The following is a 23,706-nucleotide window of genomic DNA, read 5'->3' on the forward strand; positions in this document are numbered from 1 at the left end:
TAAAAGACAAATAAAGAAATTTCGGTTAAAGAAAAACTTGATTGACTCTCGAAATTTCAACTGTAACGCATAAATTGGGACGGAGTGAGTATGTATGTAGAGATATCTTCAAAATATACAGCCCAACATAAAATATTACGCCACATAGCTGGATAGAAAACATTGTACCTGAGGAAAAATATTATACATGATGTATTAATCTTGTATAAAAGTGTATAATAATGTATAAAATGTGCTTATACACAAATATGGGCTAAACCAGGTAACAAACTCAAAATATGGATCTACCTGACGTAAATATTTTCTCCTAGTAGACATAAACTAATTTCATTTTTTTGCACGGATTGTCTTCAAAGATGCCGGTCTTTAATTTTTGCCCCTCAAATTGCTGATCTTTAATTTTTTTTCCCTTCGCTTAAAAAAGTGGCAGAAAATATCTGAGGTTCTGGGTTCGAGCCCTGCTTAGTCAAAAAAGGAAAAATTCGTAAGGCAAGGCTTCACGAAAAGTCTGCCTTACAAGGCTGAATTTGCCTTAAAATTTAGCCTTAATTCAGAATCCGCCTTAAGGAATTTTTTTTTCTTTTGCCGTAACGCCAAAAAAGATTTTTTTTTTTTTACTCTGCTGGAATTCTACAACAGTTAGGCCTTAAGGTCTAACTTTTGTCCGAATAGCCCTAATGTTGCAACGAAATTCTGCCTTGCGTTTTTTTTTTTGATTCAGCTAGGGGTTCTAACCCAGAATCTCAGAATATTTTTGGCGAAGAGCAAAAATTAAAGACCAGAAATTTGAGTGGCAAAAATTAAAGACCACCCGAATAAGAGCAATCGTGGAAATTGCCATTTTCCACATAAGCCTTTTCTTTTTCCCTTCTTTTTTGGTCCAAGTATTAAAGCCAAATACTTAACGTAGGAAGTGAAGAGGCTTGTCTCTTTTCAGTTTAGCAAATATGGCGGATCAAAAACAGTTCCTTTTACGTCCTTCTCCTACTATTACTCCTTTTCCACTGATTGTCCTTCTACCTCGCTTCTCTCTCAATTTCTCTCTATTATTCATCACTACTCTCCACCTTAGCCAACTGCAATTCCTTTTTTTTTTTTTCTTTGAATGAAGAAAGAATGCAGAAACACAGTGTATAGTGTATTGAGTTTTTTTCTGCTTTGAACAAATGATTTATCAGTGAGGCACGATATTAGATACGATCCAACATGGCTGCTTCTTTGGCTAAGTATATGTTCGGTTTCTTTGTTGTTTCGGCTATACTATATAGTATAATCAAGTAAGTCAACATGCATTTCAACTATTATTTATCAATTACACTGCTACTTGCTCCCGTATGATAATCTTTCAATTCTGGGATATTTCCGGACTTTGTTTTTGTCTATGAGACTAATAGCCTGTTTGGCCAAACTTATTTTTCCTCAAAAGTATGTATTTTTTCAATAAGTGCTTATGAGGTGTTTGGCTAAAATAAGTGTTCTTGGAGAGTAGCAGAAACAGATTTTCAAAAGCTAAAAAAATAGCTTTCGCCTGAAAGCACTTTTTTGAAAAGTACTTTTGAAAAAAATACACTTAGAAGCACTTTTTAAAAGCTTGGCCAAAAACTATTTGCTGCTCAAAAGTACTTTTTAAATTAATTGGCCAAACACAAACTCCTTTTCGCCAAAAGAAAAGTACTTTTGAAAAAATCACTTTTTAAAATAAGCTGATTTTAGAAGCTTAGCTAAACAGGCTATAAATTTTCAATCAAAAAACACATCTGAACTTTAGATTTTGGCAAGTTTCATACTTCAACTATCAGCTAGTCTCTTTGCCTACCTGAACTATCACCATATGTGTATTAAACACACCTACGATGATAGTTCATGTAGGAAAAGGGAAATAAGTGATAGTGGCCTAATCAACTTCGAGATGTGTTTTAATATACATAGAAGATGGAGTTCAGGTAGAAAAAAGAAACAACTGATAGTTGGCCTAATCAACTTAGAGTTGTGTTTTAATACATAGATGAGGATAAACCCTCAGGGGTTGGCCTGGTGGCAATTGACTTGAGCCTTGGGGTGCTCCCTTTCAAGGTCTCAAGTTCGAAACCCGCTGGGTGCAAACAATTTACGAGGGCCATGACCGGGGAAACCCGAATTACCCGTGGTGCACTTGCGGGAAACTCCTTGCCGAGGGCCTGTGCACCCTCGGGATTAGTCGGGGCTCAAAGAGACTCGGACACCCGGTGCTTAATCAAAAAAAAAATACATAGATGAGGATAATTCAGGTAGCAAATGGGAAAAACTAATAGTTAGGGTGTGAAACTCGCGAAAAAGTGATAGTTCAGGTGTAATTTTTTTACCATTAACTGTATTATCATTATTCTCACTTATCCATTTTATGTGCCTCTTCACCAAATAGTTTTTGTTTGAGTACGATTTTTCATATATTTTTAAAATATTTTTTTTTGTTAATGAGAGATCTCATGTGAGTTAGCTGGTGCAACCCAATAGTATGGTGCCGCCTTTTATTCTGCATGCTCACACTTAATTGCTATGTAACTGTGCGCCTTATCTACACTTTCAAGTGTTTTTTATTATTTTTTGTTTTTTATGACGGTGGTGTTCACGCCAGCTTACGTACACCTTGACTATGCCACCCTCCCACTAGTACAAGTACTGGAAAACTGAATGGAATAACCCTAATTGTGCGAACTCGTCATTCTTTCTGAAACAAAAACAAAGGATTATATAAGTCAACATTTAACATCATCAGCTTCATGTCTAGTAATATGTGATCATATAAAATGAGATGGCGTGAAAATTATGTATCATTGGTTAAAACTTTAAGGTTGTGCTAGTGCTTTCTCCAAATATATTGGAGAATTATTTACCATCAGTTGAACAGTTGAACTTTATCGGTTGTGCTAATGGCTTTAAAGAACATACTATTAGACACTAGTAGGTGTACAAATTGGATAGAGTTCAAATCCATTCATAATTCTCTACTCTATATTAATTTGATAGAGTGGTTTTGTAGAATGTAACGCTTAAATGTTTTGATGGTATGCTAGTCTTCACTGTTTCCGTTTGATGCAAAATAATAAGTCTATTTAAGGTCATACCATAAAATTGAGTCTCAATAGTGATCAGAAAGTGTTATTGCAGAAATTTTTCCATTTTTTGTATTATCAGCATTAAGCAGTGTAGTTCTGTTAAGCTAAAAAGATAAAAAAAAGTCTGCTAGTTCGATCCAAATAAAATTGTGTTAACTGAAACAACAGCGTGCCTTGTTTTGGTCGATCTTGAATCCGTGAATCTCATTTTTCTTTTACATTCATTGAATTATTTTTTAGTCTGTGATCCTTATGCATTTCTTGCTCAGATTTTCCTCCAGGTTGTTCGTATGGATTTTAAGCCGGGTCATGAAAGCCTCCGTTTCATTCCGTGTTGGAGGATGTAATTGCTTGAGAGACGTGGCGGTGAAGTTCAACAAGGTTGTTTTGTTTCTTTTACTCTTTTCCTTTGTTCTCTTTCAATGTGATCTATACTTTAAGGGAGTGGTTCCAATTGTCTTTGATCCTGTCTTTGTTTGAGGGAACAGTTTTTAACGCAATCAAGTCTACATTTTCTTCTGTTTATATTTATTCTCTTAGCTTACTGTGTTTGACTTCACACTATTTTGGGGTGTGCATACATTCTCTATAGTACTATTCATTGCTTAGAGTGCTGTATACTTGACCAGCTTTGTCCATGACAGCAAGTTTTGTTGTTTTAAATCAACCAAAAACTTGGAAGATCACTTTGGCATTCTTGGCATCAATCTTCTGAGTTCCAGTATATGACCGGACTGGAACAGGGTCCTTGTTAGCAAGCATTTCCATTTATTAGAAAATAATTTGGTATCTAGGATTTTAAAGATCACCTTTGCCATTTTTGTACCATGTCTTTGAGTTCCGAAATAGAAAATGATGTTGTGGTAATGTATGTTGTTCCAGTACTTGGTATTGTTCTTACACCAAGTGCACAGTGATTTGTCTAGGTCCTCCACTTAAGGGAATGAAACTGTTATAACTGTTTTGACCTTGAGTTGCAAGTTTGTGATTGTTTACTTGTCAAGGCAACAATTCCCTGCAAGATATTATATTTATCCTGAGTCATAGATTACTTAAATCTTTGTTCTCATCATCTTAACTGATAATTTTCAGGGTGCTGTTGAAAGCATATCCATCGGCGAAATCAGACTCACTGTACAACAGTCCTTGGTTAAGCGTGGGGCTGGTTTGATTTCCAGGGATCCAAAACTACATCTGTTAATATGCGGCTTAAAAGTTGTAATGAGGGCTTCAAGTAAAAGCTCAAAGAAAACAAGCTCAAAGAGCAAAAGATCTCGTAAATCTCGGAAATTAGGTAGAGGAAAGTGGATGGTTATAGCTAATATAGCCAGGTTCTTGTCGGTTTCTATGACTGAGACGGTTGTGAAGGTAAGCCTGGTTCCAATCACCACACTAGATCTTTTGGGCGTTTATGATTATTGTTTGACTTGCCTTTTCTTCCACCATAATGTTGCATCAAAAACTCCAATTGATGTTGCTTTTTGTCAAAATTGTGACTGTTTGTAATTGGTATGCTGAAGATACTTATTACAATATTTGATTAATCTTTTGATTCACTGAGATTTTTTCTTTATGTGTGAGCGGTAATAACAAAGCAAGGATATTAATTGCTTTTGCTTGTAGTGTGCACTTCTTCCGTTAGTTCAACTTATACATAGTAGGATTAGAATTGTAGACAAAAGCTAGGTGACCAAGGTTCGAATCCTACTATATTAGTTAATATCCTTGCTTTGTTATAAATAATAGGTGACCAATGTTCAAATCCCAATAGAGACAAAAACTAGGTGCTCTTTTCCTATCTGTCTAAGCTTTAGTGGAATTAACCTGGTATCTGTACTAGTGCGAGGTACAAGGTACCCAGTGGAATAGTCGAGTGCGCGCAAGCTTGCCGAGACAACACTGTTATTTAAGATAAACAAAAGAATCTGTTGAAGTATATAATTGGCTGATGGGAACATATTGATTTTTGTGTTAACTGATTTGACAATAAATGTGAAACTAGAGATCCTACTAATATTAACCCGAATAAAGTAATCTGCAATTTGTGGCTAATGTTTAAGCATTTGTATGACTTCCATTTTAACGTGTTCTATACTTTAACACGAGGATGTAGCCAGACCAGTTTCAGGAGGGCAGAGTTTTAAGATTTTAGACAGTTTTTGGGTATATAGTGGGACCATATGAAGTGAAGGTAAATGTTCAGTCAGGGTAAACTGAGAAGAGCTTGCAAGAAGTAGCTTTCAGAGTGCAGGCAAGAACAAAAGGGAACAGACAAAGAACGCGAAGTGGAGCCAAAAATGCTTGGGTTGGTGGTGATCGACAATGTTAGTACGTCAAGAAAGGAAAATGACGAAAACCTCAATGAGCAGAATGTATTGTCTTAAGGGGTTGATTAGCTGTAATCACTATTCTGAGGTACTTGAGAGGATAGGTGCTTCGAAATTTGGATATTCTCTTTTGGTTTATTGGTATACTCCGGTGTACATGGGTTCCCCTTTGAGTGCTTCTAATTCAATTATCTTACCTATCAAAAGAAAAAAATGTGCTCTTGTTTTTTCTTTTATAAAGTTATATATGGGACATTGAAATATATATTTTAGACTCTTCTTATACTTTTGGGTACAGATTATTAAGAAGCACTACTAAGAGGAGGATAATTTGGAGTACTTCATTAGTTAGTGGTATTGGGGAATATTATTAATGTTTTATGTGCATGGAAATTTATACAGGATAATTTGGAGTACTTCATAAGTTAGTGGTATCGGGGAATATTATTAATGCTTTATGTGCATGGAAATTCATTACCTATAAAGTGAAGGAGTTGTACGAAAATAGATTTTGTCCTGCAATGAGCTGTAGCCTTTGTGTAGTAAGTTGATGCAGTGATAGCTATATAAAGTTGTTCTTAATGGGACATCCATTTTGACTGGAGTATGTTCCATGTTCCTAATTGGTTGTGATGTACATGTTCTTTTTTTCCTTTCTTTATGCTTATGTTCTGCTTATTTATTTCGTCAGTTCCCCCCCTCATGTCTCGTGTTTCTCATGTATGTTGGTTCACTTTTTAAATTTTGTAGACACCAAAAGCTGGTTTGGAAGTTAAAGAGATGACACTTGATATATATAAAGATAGTGGACCAGAGCCAGCCTTGTCTGTCAAGCTTCGCATTGTTTCTATTCTTGTTCACTTATCCGAATCACAGACCAGTTCAGGTCAATCATTAATGCACAGTGGATCTTTTCCTGTCAACCGTGAAATACTAAACATGACTGAAAGAACCTCTGCTCCTGTCAGTTGTGAGGAATTTTCTCTCTTGTGTGAGTTTGGCCATGATAGGTATACTTTTTTCAATTCTTTCATTGTTTAAAAATTCATTTATGTAGTTTAACATATTCAGTAACTGACAATTTATAGCACCTCTTTTCTGGTCATTCAAATCCTAGTTACTTCTCTTTGAGCCTGTACATGGAGAGACAGACTTCGTTGGTATTTACTTGCTGGTTACGTTAAATCAAAAACTAAGCTTCCAGAGTACCATTACTGTCCATGCCATTAATTTCTTCCTACGGCATATTAACAGCCTGGGTCATCTCATTACCTAGATGTTTTAAACCACGAGAATTCCATTCTAGGATAATCAGTTGGGTCAACTACTTCTACTTATTCTTTCTTTTTATAGATTATAACTTTTAAGTATAAAAATGTACACCGAATTGATTTATTTTTCTTTGAAAGTAGAAGCCCTAAGCATCTCCAACAACTAAATTTCCAAGGAAAATAGTTCTCCTCCCAGCAACGTAAGATGCCTTATGTTAAAGAAGTAACGGTGACTCCAAATATGCTGTACACAAGGAACATAAATATCTAAACTAGAGCTTTGTTTGGTTTCTCATCTAAAGCAAGTCAATTTGCTTGGATGGTAACTCCCATATTCAAAAACTAGCTCCTTTTAGTTGTAACTTAGTCAAATGTGTTCATGTAATCTGATCTTAGAGAAAGCAACTTTTCATCTTTTAGTCTGATGTTGACTGTGCCTGATTACTTCTCTTTGCTGTTTCTTTTCATTTAGGGAAGCAGGAACGGTTGTTAGGAATGTGGATATCAGAAATGGTGAAATTTATGTTAATCTGAATGAGGAGCTGCTTGTTAAAAAGAAAGGTGCTGATACTGCACATGTAGCTGTAAAGCCGGCTAATGAATCTGGCACTGCTGCAACACTGGAGAAAAAACCAGCAGCTTTGGCTGTTATGAGAGAAAAATATGCTTCTATGTTTCCAGAAAAGGTCAGTTAGTTCCTTATTCTCATCTTTTCTGACGTGTTTGACTATATATTTCATCCTCTTCAGCAGTTTGGTATCTGTGCTAAAGTGTCGAATAAGCAGAGACGAAACGTACAACTTGTGCTTTACTACGTTTTAGAGCTCGTTAAGAAATGGGTACTCGGCCTGACTCAATCCCAAAAGCTCATATGAGGTGAGGATTGCCCAAGACCATGTAAGAAGCCAAATTCTCATCCCACAACTGATGTGGGACAAGTCAAACACCTGCACTGCATTCCCTCGACTTATGTGGGCCTTAACAGAGGCAATAGCCAGAAGTTAGGGATGGAAGGTGCATGAAATATGAGGTTGAAGATCAGAAACATGAAAAAGGGAAGTTTCTCTTTCAACCATGTTTAAAAGCATAGGAGGTTATATGGAGTCGACTTTGGGTCTATTGAATTAATAGGGGAAGGATCTTAAAAGAATTATGAGAGCTGAAATTGGGGATGACACGATGATGGGAGATGCAATGTGTTGTAGCAAGATTTGCTCTAAGTCGAGGTTCTTAACGGATGGTGCGATGCAGTTGATTACTGTAAAGAATGGATCTTGGACCTAACTCAACTCCAAAAGTTAGCTCATGAGGGGAGGATTGCCCAAGACCATATAAGGAGACCAAACACCTATTCCACAACCTATGTGGGAGAATCAACACCCCCTCGTGAGCTAGCTTTTGGGGTTGAATTAGGCCCAAGATCCATTCTTTGCATGGTATCAGAGCCAGGCCTATCCCAATTCATTGTTTACCCTGGACATCTGGAGCGTGGACATTTAAGATGGGGGCCCAATTCATTGTTTACCTGATGTTGGGCCCCCATCTTATATGTCCACGCTCCAGATGTCCAGTCCTGGGGGTGCGAGGGGGTGTTGATTCTCCCACATCGGTTGCGGGATATGCGTTTGGTCTCCTTATATGATCTTGGGAAATCCTCCCCTCATGAGCTAGCTTTTGGGGTTGAGTTAGGCCTAAGATCCATTCTTTACAATTACCACTAGGAAGAAAAGGCGATTAGAACAAACTGGAAAACTGAGGTTCAATAGCATGAAGATGATGCTGTTGGATTTTTATTCCAGATAATCACAAGCAATACTAGACTAGAACAATTAAACTTTACATGTAATTTATTAGTTACTAGGCTCTAATTTACGATAGTGTTCTTCAAATACTCCGGTATGTGTGAAACATGCGCCAATTAATTGGATTCGACATATTCAGTTCTCAATATCAAGCATTTTGACTGAAACTTTTGATGTGGTCCTATCCAGTTGAAATTAACTCCTTCATTGACTAGTTCTTCCTCCTGTAGTTTTAGAAGACCTGGTCTGCTAAAACAATAGCTTACCCAGTGTAATCCCACAAATGAGGTTTGGGGAGGGTAGGATGTACGTAGACTTTACCCCTACATTTGTTGGGTAGAGACTTAGAAGAACTGGTCTGCTATGTCTGTAATTTCTCTCTTTAATTTTTTAGGCAACAAATCCACTGTGAGGCACTTTAAGCTTTCTTTTTTCCCCATTACTCAAAGAAATTTGATTATTATCCACCGTTGAAACTTTAAATGGAAATCATGATCTGAGTGCAGTTGGCAGAGTGCCTATCAGGAAAAACAGGTTCAGTTAGGTTAACAACTTTTATCAAGCAGTAAAATAGAAGTGACTTGTGTATTAGGCATCATCTCGTGCAATGCTTGGTAAATAACACAGGATTGACATACTGCATGGGATGCCAACACTTGCTATGTAATTAACACACATGTAGATTGTGGTGCATGCATTTGATTGATATACTTACTGTATTTTGTTTGATAGCTTAGCTTCACTTTACCCAAAGTGGATATGAAGTTTGTGCACCGGGCAGAGGGTTTTATGGTTGAGAATAGCATTACGGGCATCCAACTAAAAGGCTCAAAAACTCAATCTATTGAAGATGTTGGAGAAGGCACGCAACTCCATGTTCAGTTGGAGATCAGTGAGATTCATGTATGTTTGCATGGTTAATTCCTTTAAACTCTTCTTTATTATAAAATTTCTATTGCCGAATATTGATCTAAATATTGATTCTTTACTATTCTGTAGCTACTTAAAGATGCCGGCACATCGATTGTCGAGATATCAAAACTTGAAACCATCGCTTCAGTTTATATTCCACGTGAGGTAAAATGCTGCCTGCTTTTAATGGCACCAATTTTCTTAGCTTTCTTATCTTTGGAAAATTGCTAGACAGTTAACATCGTAGCACATGGTAGAGTTCTTCTTTCACCTTTGAAAAGGCAAACTTGGGCATACTATTTTCGCCTCAGTGAAGTTCTCAAAATTTGATATGGTAATTAAGATGATTAGATATTGCCTTTCCCGACATAACATGCATGGGCTTATGCCTAGGGAGGGGGTCTAGGTCCTCTTTACGCACGTTCTCTAACCTTTGTTACTTGCTCTACGTCTTATATCACATATATGGATTAGTCTAGGACCTAGGTGTTTCTTAATAGATATCAATGGAACTTAGTGTTTCAGCACCCCTGATTTACATACCACACCTGCTTAATAATCTCTTTATGATTTCAATACCTAATTAATATTTCATAATTACTGTCTTCACATCTGTAGTTGCTCTTCTATTCATCGTTTCAAGAAATTTTTAACCGGCTATCTATTTGGTTTCGTCGGGTCTCCCAATTTAGTGCATAATAATATCCATTTTGTCCAATTTCATTTAACAGGAAAAATGGAGTTCTCTTTTATGTAATGGAAATACAAAAACTTGTGCACGTGAAATTTAAGCGAATTAGTTTAAATATAGAATATGCTATAAGGCTCAAATTATGGTTTAATACAAATTGAAGTGGAGGTGGGAATGGACACATAATTGACGTGCAAAACGGGTAAGGATGATGGAAGCAAAATTTGGACAATGTTGTGGGCTATACACTGTAAGCTCGTACGTTTGTATACCAATTGAAACCATTCACATGAACGTTCTGCCAATTCCATGATTATTGCATGCGAAGAAGGGGGAAACAGCAGGTTGGGAATATAAGAGAAGCTTTCTTAGTGGCTAACTTCCAAACATTATTCTTGTATATAGTCGAGTTGAGTAGGTGGCAGTGCTGCAAGGTCTGTAGGAGTTGGGTGGGGTTTTTTCTTTTCCTCAATATTCCTGTGGTTTTAGTGACTATTCATGCTTTCCATTTTCTTTATCAGGAGTTGAAACGTTTGCATGGTTTTGCATGTTGCTGCTATAGCATATCTTGTGCTTGTTAAGGGTTGACCTCTATATGTGTGCTCCTGTACCATGACATGTTTTCATTCTTCTTCTGTATATCATCTTTTTCTTGGTTCCCCTTTGGCATTCATTATTTCTGTTAAGTCTTCAGTCAATTCTTCTCCTGCAATTTGATCGTCCGTAACATTTTATTTTCAGCCTACTTCGCCTATCAGATGTGAAACTGGTGTCAAGCTGGGAGGTACCCGGTGCAACCTCATGATTACTAGATTACAACCTTGGCTGCGCCTTCATGCTTCAAAGAAAAAGAAGATGGTACTCAAAGAAGAAAGTTCTACTCGTGAAAAACCAAGGACATCCGATCATAAAGCCATTATGTGGACTTTCACTATTTCGGCCCCTGAATTGACTATAATGGTCTATGATCTGAATTGCTTGCCATTGTGTCGTGTAAGACTTCTGATATTGAAAATACATCTTTGACTCTTATTGAAATGTTGCCCCTGACTTGAAATTCTTCTCTTTGTTCCTTCTCAAATCTTTTATGTTTTCACTTCACAAAAAAAAAAAAAAAAAAAAAAAATTTGAGTCTGCCTTTTTGCACGAATTTACTTTAGCTATTTGGTTGATTTAACCAGATTGCAATGCTTAAATATCTGAGTATAGATCTGCTGAAATTATGTGGGTTAAGATGGCAGTTTGAATTCTTTACAAGGAAGGGGTATGGTCTACGTGTACTTCTACCCTCCCCAGATCCCACTCGTGGGATTACACTGGTTATGATGTTGTTGTTTATGTTGCAATTTGCATCTCAGCTACAATGAATTCACGGAGTTGGTGCGCTTTTGCATGGACTGATTTTCCTTGCCTTTTCCTTGTAATCCGAGACATGTTGCATTCAACTTCATTTAGTTTCTCCTCCTATACAAAGTACTCAGAAAAGCTTACAATCACTATTAGCATGGATAACTAGCTTGCCAGCTGTATGTATAGAATACTTTTCGTATTAGACGTGTTATTTCCTCCTCTTCTTTTTAAAATGTTAATTATGATGCATCGTCCTTCGGTACAAAAAACAAATGATGCATTTTCCTTTTTCATCTATACATTGCAGGGTTGTTCTCAGTCATTACATGTCTTTTCCAACAATTCATCAAGTGCAGATGCAGCAGTGCAAATGGAAATTGTTGAATTCAATCTAAACATGTCTGATGAGCATCAAGAATGCTTCAAGGAACTAGTTGGGGTTGAAATAAACACGAGTTCACTAATTCATATAGCAAAAATCAGTCTTGATTTAGGCTGGAAAGATTTGGATTCACCCGAAGACGGACACAACTGTAAAAAAGTTCTCTCTGTTGATTTTACTGGCATGAGTGTATACTTGACCTATAAGAGCCTTGCATCCCTGATATCAGCAGCTTTCTCTTTCAAGCGTTTCCTGAAGAGTTTCTCAGTATCTGGTAAGAAACCAAATACCCAGGGAACGAAATCAACCAAGCCATCAGGAAAAGGGATTCAAGTAATAAAATTCAATCTACAACAGTGCTCTTTAAATATAAGTGGAGAGGTGGGCTTGGAAAATGCTGTTGTTCCTGACCCGAAACGGGTCAACTACGGATCTCAGGGTGGTCGTATTGTGATTAGTGTTTCAGCCGATGGTACACCCCGCACTGCAAGTATAACATCTACAGCTTCAGATGAGCTAAAAAAAGTGAAGTATTCTGTGTCCCTTGATATTTTCCACCTCAAGTTTTGTATCAACAAGGAGAAACAATCAACACAAGTAGAGCTTGGAAGAGCCAAATCTATCTATCAAGAACATTTAGAAGACCGAAACCTTGGAAATAGAGTTACATTGCTTGATATGCAGAACACAAAGTTTGTGAAACGATCTGGTGGCCTTAAAGAGATTTCGACATGCTCTCTCTTTAGTGCTACCGATATATCGGTGAGATGGGAGCCTGATGTGCATATAGCATTGGTTGAGCTGGGTCTGCAATTGAAGTTGCTCGTGCACAATCAGAAGCTTCAAGATCCTGCTAAAGAAGGAGATCTTAAAGATAACGAGCAGAGCAAAGGGACCTCCAAGGAATCACAACAACTGGAGAAACAACACAAGAAAAGAGAATCGGTTTTTGCTGTTGATGTGGAAGTGCTTAATATATATGCTGAAGTTGGAGATGGTGTTGAGACAGCTATTCAGGTGCAGTCTATCTTTTCAGAAAATGCTCGGATAGGTATGCTTCTTGAAGGGATCATACTCAACTTCAATGATGCAAGAATATTCAGAAGCAGTAGGATGCAAATCTCTCGTATTCCCAAACCCTCTAGCAGCGCACCAAATGAAAAAACTGAGAATGGCACAACATGGGATTGGGTAATTCAAGCCCTTGATGTTCATATATGCCTTCCATACAGGTTGCAATTGCGTGCAATTGATGATTCTGTTGAGGATATGATTCGAGCTTTAAAGCTCGTAACTGCTGCAAAGACTAAACTTATGTTTCCCAATAAGGAAGAGAAACCAAAAGCTAAAAAGACTAGTTCAACAAAACTTGGTCGAGTCAGACTCTGCATAAAGAAGCTCACAGCTGATATTGAAGAAGAACCACTACAGGGATGGCTTGATGAACATTATCAGCTATGGAGGAACGGGGCTTCTGAATCAGCTGTCAGATTAAACTTTCTTGATGAACTTATTTCCAAAGGCGGAAAATGCGAAAGTGCTGCTGAAGGAAATGATACACTTGATGATGGCAAAATCAATCTTAATGGAGAAGAGATTGATGTAAAAGATACTTCAGCCATTCAGAAACTGCGAGAGAAGATCTACAAGCAGTCATTCACGTCATATTACCAAGCATGCCAGAAGCTTGTTCAGGCAGAAGGATCTGGGGCCTGTAATGAAGGATTTCAAGCGGGTTTCAAGCCTAGCACCGCAAGAACTTCGCTATTCTCAATATCTGCTAATGAATTAGATGTAACCTTGACAAAAATTGAAGGAGGTGATGCAGGGATGATAGAGCTTCTGCAAAAGCTCGATCCAGTATGTCGTGCACATAGCATCCCTTTTTCACGATTATATGGTTGTAACCTCAATTTGCGTACAGGTTCTCTTGCTGTTCTGATAAGAAACTACACATGTCCTCTACTTGCTGCTAATTCAGGCCGATGTGAAGGCCGTCTCATAATGGCTCAGCAGGTTCACTCTTTAGTTCTTTTCTTTTTCATTCTCAAAGCCCCAACCGTATGGATTTTTCAGAAAATATATGGTCATGAAAAGGCAAATAACTTTTTCCTGCATCTGCTGTCTGCTCGATTTTGTTTTTGGATATCTTGCGATACTTATAAACTTCATTTTTCTTTATGATGTGAAAATGAAATTGCTTCTTCTCATATGTAGACAATCGGAGATTCTTCATTTAATAGTTTTCAATTAGACCTCCCAAATTTATTGCAACTGCTATCATTTGGTCATTCTAAAACATTGAAGGGACTAGACATAGTAGTGCAGATGCAAGTTCCGTTATTTTAAAATCTGCCAATCAAAGCACCAGTTTTACTTGCTCCAGTACTGGAAATATTAGTATGACCTATATGACTTGAAATGTTAATTCTGACAGATGAGTAAAGTTCCCAGTTAAATCATCATGAAATAGCTATCAACATAGTACTACAATGTTACGGTATAAGGAATAAATCAAAATATTATTATCAGTATGGTGCAGTCTTTAGTGTTGCCTTTGTCAAGTCAATTTCACTTTCGGTTGTGTTAAGGCAACAAGGACGAGTAGTGCTGCTTGTATTTCCATTCTGTGGGTGTTCTGTTTCACTTAATGCTCAACAAATTCTGAGTTGTAACGTATATTTAACTCTTTTTGCGATGTTCCATTAGTACGCTAGTGATATCCATAAGCTATTACTAAGATTCTACTAGGTGAAATAATCTTGAGTGAGATAATAATACCATTTAAATTTATGTTTATCTTTGCACCTTGGAATTGGATAATTCTAAAACATAAGATGTCTAACTTTTTCCTCATTTATTTTTTCTCTTGAGAAGTTGATTTATCAGTTTTTTCAAAAGGTTTATTCATCAATTGCCTTTTGAATGTGTGGAATGTACGCACTGGCATATTGGTGAACAAGGTTCTGTCAATAATAATTGCAGGCGACACCTTTTCAGCCCCAAATGCAGCAAAATGTGTTCATTGGGAGATGGAGAAAGGTCCGTCTGCTTCGGTCACTCACTGGAACAACTCCACCAATGAAAACATATTTGGATTTGCCCTTACACTTTCAGAAAGCAGAAATTTCTTATGGAGTTGGTTTTGAACCTGCTTTTACTGATCTCAGCTATGCTTTCACTGTGGCCCTTCGTAGGGCCAATTTGAGCATCAGAAATCCAAATCCGGATCCTCCACTTCCTAAAAAGGAAAAGAGCTTGCCATGGTGGGATGAAATGAGACACTACATTCATGGGAACTCCACCTTATATTTCGGTGAAAGTCAAGTCAATATTCTTTCCAGTACTGATCCTTATGAAAAGTCCAATAGGCTTCAGGTAGCAACTGGGTATATGGAAATCCAGCAGGCAGATGGTCGTATTTATGCTTTCGCGAGGGACTTCAAGATTCTATTAAGCAGTTTGGATAGCTTTTCTTGCCCTTTCCTGGAAGCCCCGGACTTTAGTGTTGAAGTGTTAATGGAATGGGGTTGTGATTCTGGCAATCCTCTAAACCATTATTTATTTGCTCTTCCAAATGAAGGTGTACCTCGTGAAAAAGTTTTTGATCCCTTTAGATCAACGTCTTTGTCCCTACGGTGGAATCTTTTGCTTAGGCCCTCTCTTCCCTTGCATGATAATCAGTCAGAGTTACCCTCTGCGAATAATCAAGGTGTCTCGAGCGACACTGCCTTTGGAGATCTCAAGCAAGATAACAGGTCAGTCAATTCCCCAACAATAAAGGTTGGTCCTCATGATTTGGCATGGCTAATCAAATTTTGGAACTTAAACTACATTCCTCCTCAGAAGTTGCGGACCTTTTCAAGATGGCCCCGTTTTGGAGTTCCAAGAGTTCCTAGATCTGGTAATCTGTCATTGGACAGAGTAATGACCGAATTTATGTTTAGAGTTGATTCAACACCATTATGTATAAAGCATATGCCTTTATATGATGATGACCCCGCTAAGGGGCTGACAATTGCAATGACGAAGTTCAAATTAGAAATTTATTTAGGCCGGGGTAAGCAAAATTTTACATTTGAGAGTGTACGTGATCCTCTCGAACTTGTGTACCAAGGAATTGACCTTCACATTCCAAAGGCATTTATCAGCAGAGATGATAGCATCAGTGTTGCAAAAGTAGTTCAAATGGCTAAAAAAGATTCACAGTCTGCTCCTTTGGATATGTCTACTAATGATAAACCTAGCAGTAGGAGCGGAAGTATGGACAGACATCAAGATGACGGTTTTCTTTTATCATCCGAGTACTTCACCATCAGAAGGCAATCCCCAAAGGCTGACCCCGAAAGTTTATTGGCATGGCAAGAAGCTGGTAGAAGAAATATTGAGACGACTTGCGTTAAGTCTGAGGTTGACAATGGGAGTGAAAGTGACGAGAAAACAAGATCTGACCCAAGTGATGATGATGGATACAATGTAGTTATAGCAGATAATTGTCAACGTATCTTTGTCTATGGTCTTAAGATTTTGTGGACACTTGAAATCAGAGATGCTGTTCGGTCCTTTGTAGCTGGATTATCGAAAGCCTTTGAACCTTCAAAGCCATCTCCCTCTAGGCAATATGCCCAACGAAAGTTGCTGGAGGAGAAAAAGGTAATTACTAGTACCGAATCACGCGAAGATGATAACCAGAAGTCTCCTTCCAGTCAAGATGCAGGGCCATCAAGGAGTCAAGATGATAACCATAAATTTCCTCCAGACCCTGCAGGGCCATCAAAATCACAATTAGAACAACCTCCATCAAATGCAATTAAAGCAGACACTCCTCAGTCTAGTTCTACAGGTAATCTCTAACTGAAACTTGAATTCTTGTCATACATTGGAAATGGAATGTGCATTCTTCTTTTGGGGAACATGGAAGCATAACACCACAATTTCTTAAAGGGTGCAGTGTGCATCTAAAAGTTAGGCTATGCATTTCACTGATTTTACAGTCTGACTAGCAGGAACAACTTTTTTCTAGTAAGTGTAGGTATTAGGTTTATCCAGCTTACTTGCTGGAATATTTTGACAATCAGTTTGTTGCACTAACAGGAGATGGCTGCATGTGCATGTGAATGTGATCAGTATGAACATTTACATACTCTTTGAGATGTGCACGAGAATCTTTTGCTGGACTTCTCATTATTTGAACTCCTCACTGCTAAATGCTTATAGTTGTGGCTTGTCCTTTTTTGTTCTTTATTACCAGAAAAGCTTGGTATTGCTGAAGACTCTGAGGGGGAGGGCACTCGCCATTTTATGGTGAATGTCATTGAACCACAGTTCAATCTTCACTCCGAGGATGCAAATGTAAGTTAATAAAGACTCATTCTTGGAAAGATTGTTAATTTTAAGACTAGCGAGGTCATAAGTTGAAGCACCAACTGACCCATGTAAATTATTCTCTTCCCCCGAGCATTTGCACACGTACTTGGTACTCCTACAGATACAAGAAATCCTAAAGATGATTTATGTGTAATCTGTACCAATACTTTGATTTTACATCTATGCTAATGCTACACAATGATACCTCCTTGACAGGGTAGATTTCTGTTAGCCGCTGTGAGTGGCCGTGTTTTGGCTCGTTCATTCCATTCAGTTATTTGCATTGGTGCTGAAGTGATTGAGAAAGCTCTTGGTGGAGGAGGTGTCCAAGTTCCTGAGGCTCAACCACAAGTGACGTGGAATCGCATGGAGTTGTCTGTGATGTTAGAACAGGTACAGGCACATGTTGCCCCAACTGATGTAGATCCGGGGGCTGGACTGCAGTGGCTCCCTAAAATTCGTAGAAGCTCACCTAAAGTTAAACGCACTGGAGCATTACTTGAAAGAGTATTTATGCCTTGTGATATGTATTTCCGCTACACTAGACATAAAAGCGGAACAACACAGCTGAAGGTATGTCTTGTTTCTTAATCTGTGACTACCTGTTGACATTGTTTCATGGGATCACAAGTGTACTATCTTTTGTTTGATTCTCAATTATGATAAATGTTTTATCCAGGTGAAACCCTTGAAGGAGCTTTCATTCAATTCACATAACATAACAGCAGCGATGACGTCTCGCCAATTTCAAGTTATGATAGATGTGTTGACCAATCTTCTCCTTGCTCGGGCTCCAAAGTATGGACACCTATTAAATTTTTGCCATTAATTTTTACTGAACATCTTGTTGTGTTTAACTCGTTTTTGTGGGAGTGAATGCATCTATCTTGTATTGCTTTTATAACCCTTTAATATACTTGGAGTTTAGATCAGTTGCTTCCCAATCCTCATTTTTATACAACTTAGTTAATTGAAATTGCTACTTCAGGCCTCGAAAAATTAGTTTGTCATATTCAGAAGGTGATGATGAAGATGATGAAGAAGAGGCTGATGAAGTCGTTCCTGATGGAGTGGAAGAGGTAGAATTAGCAAGAATGGACCTTGAGCATAAAGAACGAATGCGGAAGTTGATCCAGGAAGATATTAGGAGATTATCTCTTTGTACTGATGTTTCCGCAGACATGGGCCCCGTAAAGGAAGGTGATATCTGGATTATTAGTGGTGGAAGGTCCATATTGGTAAGACAGGAACTTTCTGAAGCCCTTTACTTTATATGACTATGGTACAAGTCCCCTACCTTTTTTATTCTGAAATAACAGTGTTCTCAAAGGCGAAAAGCATAGAAAAGTGTAATAAAATTAAAGTGTGAGCTTTCGTAATAAAACAAGCAGTAAAAGAAAAATTATATATCTATGTAATGCAGAAAAAGTAACTATAAAGACAAATAACTATTATATGAACAGAACAATTGAAAAAACTATAACTAACTGAAAAAAGTGGAAAACATTTAAAATAAGTACTAAAACTGATTTAAAATTTTGATTAAGATGCAGAGTTGCAGTTTTAGGTTTCTACTTCAGCTTAAGTGGCTAGTTTTCTTATATTAAATTTCTAATTTCTTTTTTCTTACAAACAAATTCATGCATTACTCTTCCTTAACAATGTAACCCTTTTTCAGTTATATTGAAGGACCCCCATTTGCAGCGAACTTATGTTAATCCTAATAGCAATTGGCTGGTTGGCTTTAGATTCTTTTTTTTGAAATGCGCCTGAGTATTCAGCCTAGCAGCTATTTTCTTTGAGGAATTAACACTAGTTATGATTATTTGCATGTTTGGTTCTTGTCTCTAGTAGATTCACCAAAATCTCCGCTAGCGTCATTGGTTGTTTCGAAAAAGATCGGTCACACTACAGGTTGTTTGAACAGAATGCTAAGGCCGAAAGGCAGGCATTCATTTGTCGTTGTACAGATTTTATTACACTATTAAATAGGAGGTGTATTAAGGTGAACTGTAAACGACTGTCTACAGGTGCAAAAACTGAAGAAAGAGCTGACAAATGCTAAAAAATCTAGAAAAGTGTCATCTGCTTCTCTAAGAATGGCTTTACAGAAGGCGGCACAGCAAAGATTGATGGAGAAAGAAAAAAACAAAAGTCCTTCTTGTGCTATGCGCATCTCTTTGCAAATTAATAAAGTGGTCTGGAGTATGCTTGTGGATGGTAAATCATTTGGTGAAGCTGAAATAAATGACATGGTGAGTCCCTATATAATTTCAATGTGTTTGGTTCTATCTTTTCTTGGCTGAAATTCCCATGGAGGTTCTCTTTTGAAGGGGAGCCTTGGCGTAACTGGTAAAGTTGTTGCCATGTGACCAGGAGGTCACGGGTTCGAGCCGTGGAAACAACTTCTTGCAGAAATGCAAGATAAGGCTGCGTACAATAGACCCTTGTGGTCCGGCCCTTCCCCGGACCCCGCGCATAGCGGGAGCTTAGTGCACCGGCCTGCCCTTTTATAGGCTTTTATGACAGGAAATACTGAATTCTCCAACAAAATGAATTATATCTAGAAACTGCTGGCTTGGAAGTCTGGTATTTGTTTTTGAGTGTAACTAATTCTTTGTGTTCTCGTATTAGTTCATGACCTCCTTTCTGCTTCCACCCAATAAACAGAAGATAATCAATGTAGTCTAAACTGTACCTCTGTTCTACAGTGAACTAGCAGCTAAATCTTTTGATTATTCTAGAAGCTAGAAATTTCCCGAATCAGGTAATGTAATGTTCAGTGCCTAGTGCAAATATAATTTCAAGACTCGCTGTCAGTTAAATGTTAAAGTAAGTTTTTTTCTCCATTCTGGTGCTCGAATATTTTTTGAGGAGGCCAGGCTATATCCTCCTCCTATGTAGCTTTGTTCCGTATCAATAAAGACACCCAACTTATGGGTTCTTATTTTTTTTTTTAAAAGTTAGCAAAGTTCAGACCAGGACACTTACATATGAACAGTAAAGTACCGGCTAAGAAGATTAGGGCTTAGGTGAGCCTATTCTCTTGCTATATCTTTAGGAAGGAGGCTCTCTTGATTTAGTTAATGCATTTGACCAGGAAAAAGTGTTTAGTTGTCTTTTTTAGCTGTTTTGGAGTCTTAAATTCTGATCACTTTAGTTATCAGAAATGAATGTAGTTTCTTTCACATGGAACCACTTGAATCAAAATATTTCATTTGCCATTTCTCAATGCAGGTATATGATTTTGACCGAGATTACAAAGATATTGGCATTGCTAAGTTCACAATAAAGTACTTTGTTATGAGAAACTGCCTGCCCAATGCCAAGTCAGATATGCTTCTATCAGCATGGAATCCTCCTCCGGAATGGGGAAAGTAATGCTGCTCTTTTTGTTTCATTTCTTGTCTGTTCTACTTCTTGCATTATTAGTCATGCATCTTGTTTGTGCTTTTCTCCTTTTGCTCGTTGGTGTCTTAATGGAGTCTTTCTGTTTTATGGCTATGTATGTCCAATGAGCTTTCATCACTTTAGTCCTTTGCCTGAATTGAAGATAACGTGCCCTAGGACATGCCCGCATTGACTAGTCACAGAACATACTTGACTATTACAGCTTTCCGCTTGTAATAATTCTGTATACCTACTTAACTGAAACCTAGTTAAACTTGGTGTTCGATTCCTGTCTAATTTATTTGAGTTTATGTGTGGCAAAGGCAAAGCTTAGCTTTCTTTTACTTCTTCCTAGAACTAAGAGAATTGACACTTGGTTTAATGAAGATGTCTACTGAAAACCATTAGGCTTGCATTGCATAAAGTTCCTCCTCTTTTTTTATTTTTTGGGTCAACACTTAGGAGAAAACACCATAAGACATACCTATTGAAAGGGAAGCAAGAGAAGCATTAGATGAAAATTGAAAAATCTGTTAATGGGAGGACTGATAGCTTCCCTATTAATGTTCTTGGAAATCATTATGTTGATCACAATAATTTTACTTGTCATTGCCTCAGGAAAGTGATGGTCCGGGTAGATGCTAAACAGGGGGCTCCGAAAGACGGAAACTCTCCCATTGAACTTTTGCAGGTAATAATTGTTGTTTTTGAGAAAGATATTGAACCTTTTAAGTTGTTTCTTTACTTTAAGAAGATGTCACATAGTCAGGGACTTACAGTTATCTCATTGAATTATTCATTAGATCTTCGCAGTAGGACATTTTTAACAGATCAACCCCTTTTTCGTTGTTTTGTTGTCTTTTGTGATAATTCCTCTCATAAACTGTTTAGAGTTTTCCTTTGTGTAGGTGGAGATTTACCCCTTAAAGATACATCTTACTGAGTCAATGTACAGCATGATGTGGGCATATTTTTTTCCAGAAGAAGAACAAGACTCCCACAGGCGGCAGGTGTGTCTCGGTTCCCATTTATCTATTGTACTATGGGATGAGTTTTTATCCGCGTGATGCTTTAACCATGTGACAAGATAATGTTCACAACATTTTCTTGTTTGTAGGAAGTATGGAAAGTTTCAACTACTGCTGGTGCCAAGCGTGCAAAGAAAGGCTCTACAACCCAGGAAGCACCAGTGTCAAGTTCTTCTTCTTATGGTGATTTATCCCAAGTGAGCTTCTGATTCCTTAGTTGCAAATTCTTCAGTTACTTTCTTAATCTCTAATCAAACAATTCTCGAGCAAATCTGTTTAACAAATGAGTCTCGTGTGCTGACTATGTGCAGGCATCAAAGAACCAAAAAGCTAATGCTAGTGTTGTGACCCCTAAGCTAAGACGAACGTCCTCCTTTGATAGGAACTGGGAAGAAAATGTAGCTGAATCTGTTGCTAATGAACTTGTACTGCAAATGCACTCATCAAGTGTTTCTTCTTCAAAAAGTGGGCCCCTTGCAAGTATCGAGCAGCCAGATGAAGCTAACAAAAACAAATCCAAGGAATCAAAATTAATTAAATCTGGTAAATCCTCTAATGAGGAGAAAAAGGTGGGGAAGGCACATGATGAGAAAAAATCTAGGCCCCGAAGAATGAGAGAGTTCCACAATGTCAAGATTAGTCAAGTTAGTCAATTTTGTGTTATTCTGTGTTTGTTTTCTAAATTTGTTAGTTCCATAACTAACTCATTCTTATTTGTTCATGGGTTAGGTTGAGTTACAAATTACATATGAAGGATCGAGATTTGCTGTGGGTGATATGAGATTGCTGATGGATACATTCCATCGTGTTGAATTTACTGGGACCTGGCAGAGATTATTCTCACGAGTTAGGAAGCATATCATCTGGGGAGTTCTTAAATCAGTAACGGGAATGCAGGTTATAGTCCCTGGAATTTATTTTTAAATTTTCATGGCCTAATTATTGGCTATATTAAATCAATGTTTTCAGCTTCTGGTTCATGTAGCTGCATTACAACCGTCCCTCTCTTTTTCTCCGTGATAAGTATCTCAGACTGTTAGATTACCTTAGGGGGAACCTTAAAGCTTATGGCCTCTGTCTGTTAATTCTAATTCAGGGCAAGAAGTTTAAAGCAAACAACCAAAAGGAAGCTAAGGGAGCCAGTGCTGCTGGTGCTCCCGATATTGATCTGAATCTCAGTGATAGTGATGGTGGTTCAGCTGAAAAATCTGAGCACAACCCGTTTAAGCGTCCCACTGATGGTGCAGGTGATGGCTTTGTCACCTCAGTGAGAGGCCTTTTTAATTCTCAGAAAAAAAAGGCTAAGGCTTTCGTGCTTCGGACAATGAGGGGTGAAGAAGATGACTTGCACGCTGACTGGAGTGAAGGTGAGGCGGAATTCTCTCCCTTTGCAAGACAACTAACCATAACAAAGGCCAAGAAGCTGATTCGACGACATACAAAGAAGTTCCGTCCCAGAGGAGCAAAAGGTTGGTGGATCTCTGACATTCTAATGCTTTTGAGGAACATAATATCAAATATTCTAACCTCCATGCTACACTAGAGCTAACAGAATCTCAGCTTTACTATATCTGTTCAGGAAAATCCAGATTTCTTCTTCATTTTTTCAGCTATACCATTACTGAGTATCAATGACTGTTATGCTGACTCAATATTTTTTTCCAGGTTTATCTTCTGGAAAAGAACCACTCCCCTCATCGCCAAGCGGGAACCCCACATTTGAAAGCGATTCTTCAAGCGAAACATCACCTTACGAGCAGGATTAGAAGAGCTCGATAACAGTAAAAATATGATTAGGATCTAAAGTGGGACTGCCAATTGCAGCCATTCCATTTGCATAGGATTTTGTTTAGCATCCTTGACTCCTACTTAGATTGTGTGAGATGCCTACTTGTTCTAAAAAGTTGAACAAGGTAAGAGCTGTGCACACTGATGGAAATAAGTCCACTATCATTGCCTTATAGAGTTCTAAACATATCTTGAAAATAGATGTGAGGTGATTCCTTTGAGTTTTTTTTTTCTCCTGTACTTATTTTGTCACCCATGTAGAATGGACTTTTGGACTTGTAATAGTTCAAAATTTTGTAATCA

General features: G+C 37.8%; 1 protein-coding gene across 1 annotated transcript; it reads left to right on the top strand.

Annotated features, from left to right (window-relative positions):
• Positions 1 to 948: 948 nt before the first annotated feature.
• Positions 949 to 23,706, top strand: LOC132039608 (protein SABRE-like). Its single transcript, XM_059430108.1, has 23 exons — positions 949 to 1,277; positions 3,365 to 3,476; positions 4,188 to 4,463; positions 6,173 to 6,432; positions 7,166 to 7,379; positions 9,228 to 9,398; positions 9,495 to 9,572; positions 10,840 to 11,091; positions 11,756 to 13,846; positions 14,816 to 16,673; positions 17,082 to 17,182; positions 17,414 to 17,770; positions 17,877 to 17,995; positions 18,186 to 18,435; positions 19,228 to 19,452; positions 20,435 to 20,574; positions 21,206 to 21,278; positions 21,496 to 21,597; positions 21,705 to 21,812; positions 21,927 to 22,259; positions 22,345 to 22,512; positions 22,712 to 23,084; positions 23,281 to 23,706. Exons 1-23 carry the CDS (start codon positions 1,207 to 1,209, stop codon positions 23,379 to 23,381), a joined length of 7,833 nt encoding a protein of 2,610 aa, XP_059286091.1. The 5' UTR covers positions 949 to 1,206; the 3' UTR covers positions 23,382 to 23,706.

The sequence above is a fragment of the Lycium ferocissimum genome, chromosome 12 (genome assembly GCF_029784015.1).
Source record: "Lycium ferocissimum isolate CSIRO_LF1 chromosome 12, AGI_CSIRO_Lferr_CH_V1, whole genome shotgun sequence".
In the NCBI taxonomy this organism is placed as follows: domain Eukaryota; kingdom Viridiplantae; phylum Streptophyta; class Magnoliopsida; order Solanales; family Solanaceae; genus Lycium; species Lycium ferocissimum.

Coding starts and splice junctions, on each gene's coding strand:
- LOC132039608 (XM_059430108.1), top strand. CDS start 1,207: ATGGCTGCTTCTTTGGCTAAGTATATGTTCGGTTTCTTTGTTGTTTCG. Junction 17,771..17,876: donor GCGGAACAACACAGCTGAAG/GTATGTCTTGTT, acceptor TGTTTTATCCAG/GTGAAACCCTTGAAGGAGCT. Junction 17,996..18,185: donor CTCCTTGCTCGGGCTCCAAA/GTATGGACACCT, acceptor TTGCTACTTCAG/GCCTCGAAAAATTAGTTTGT.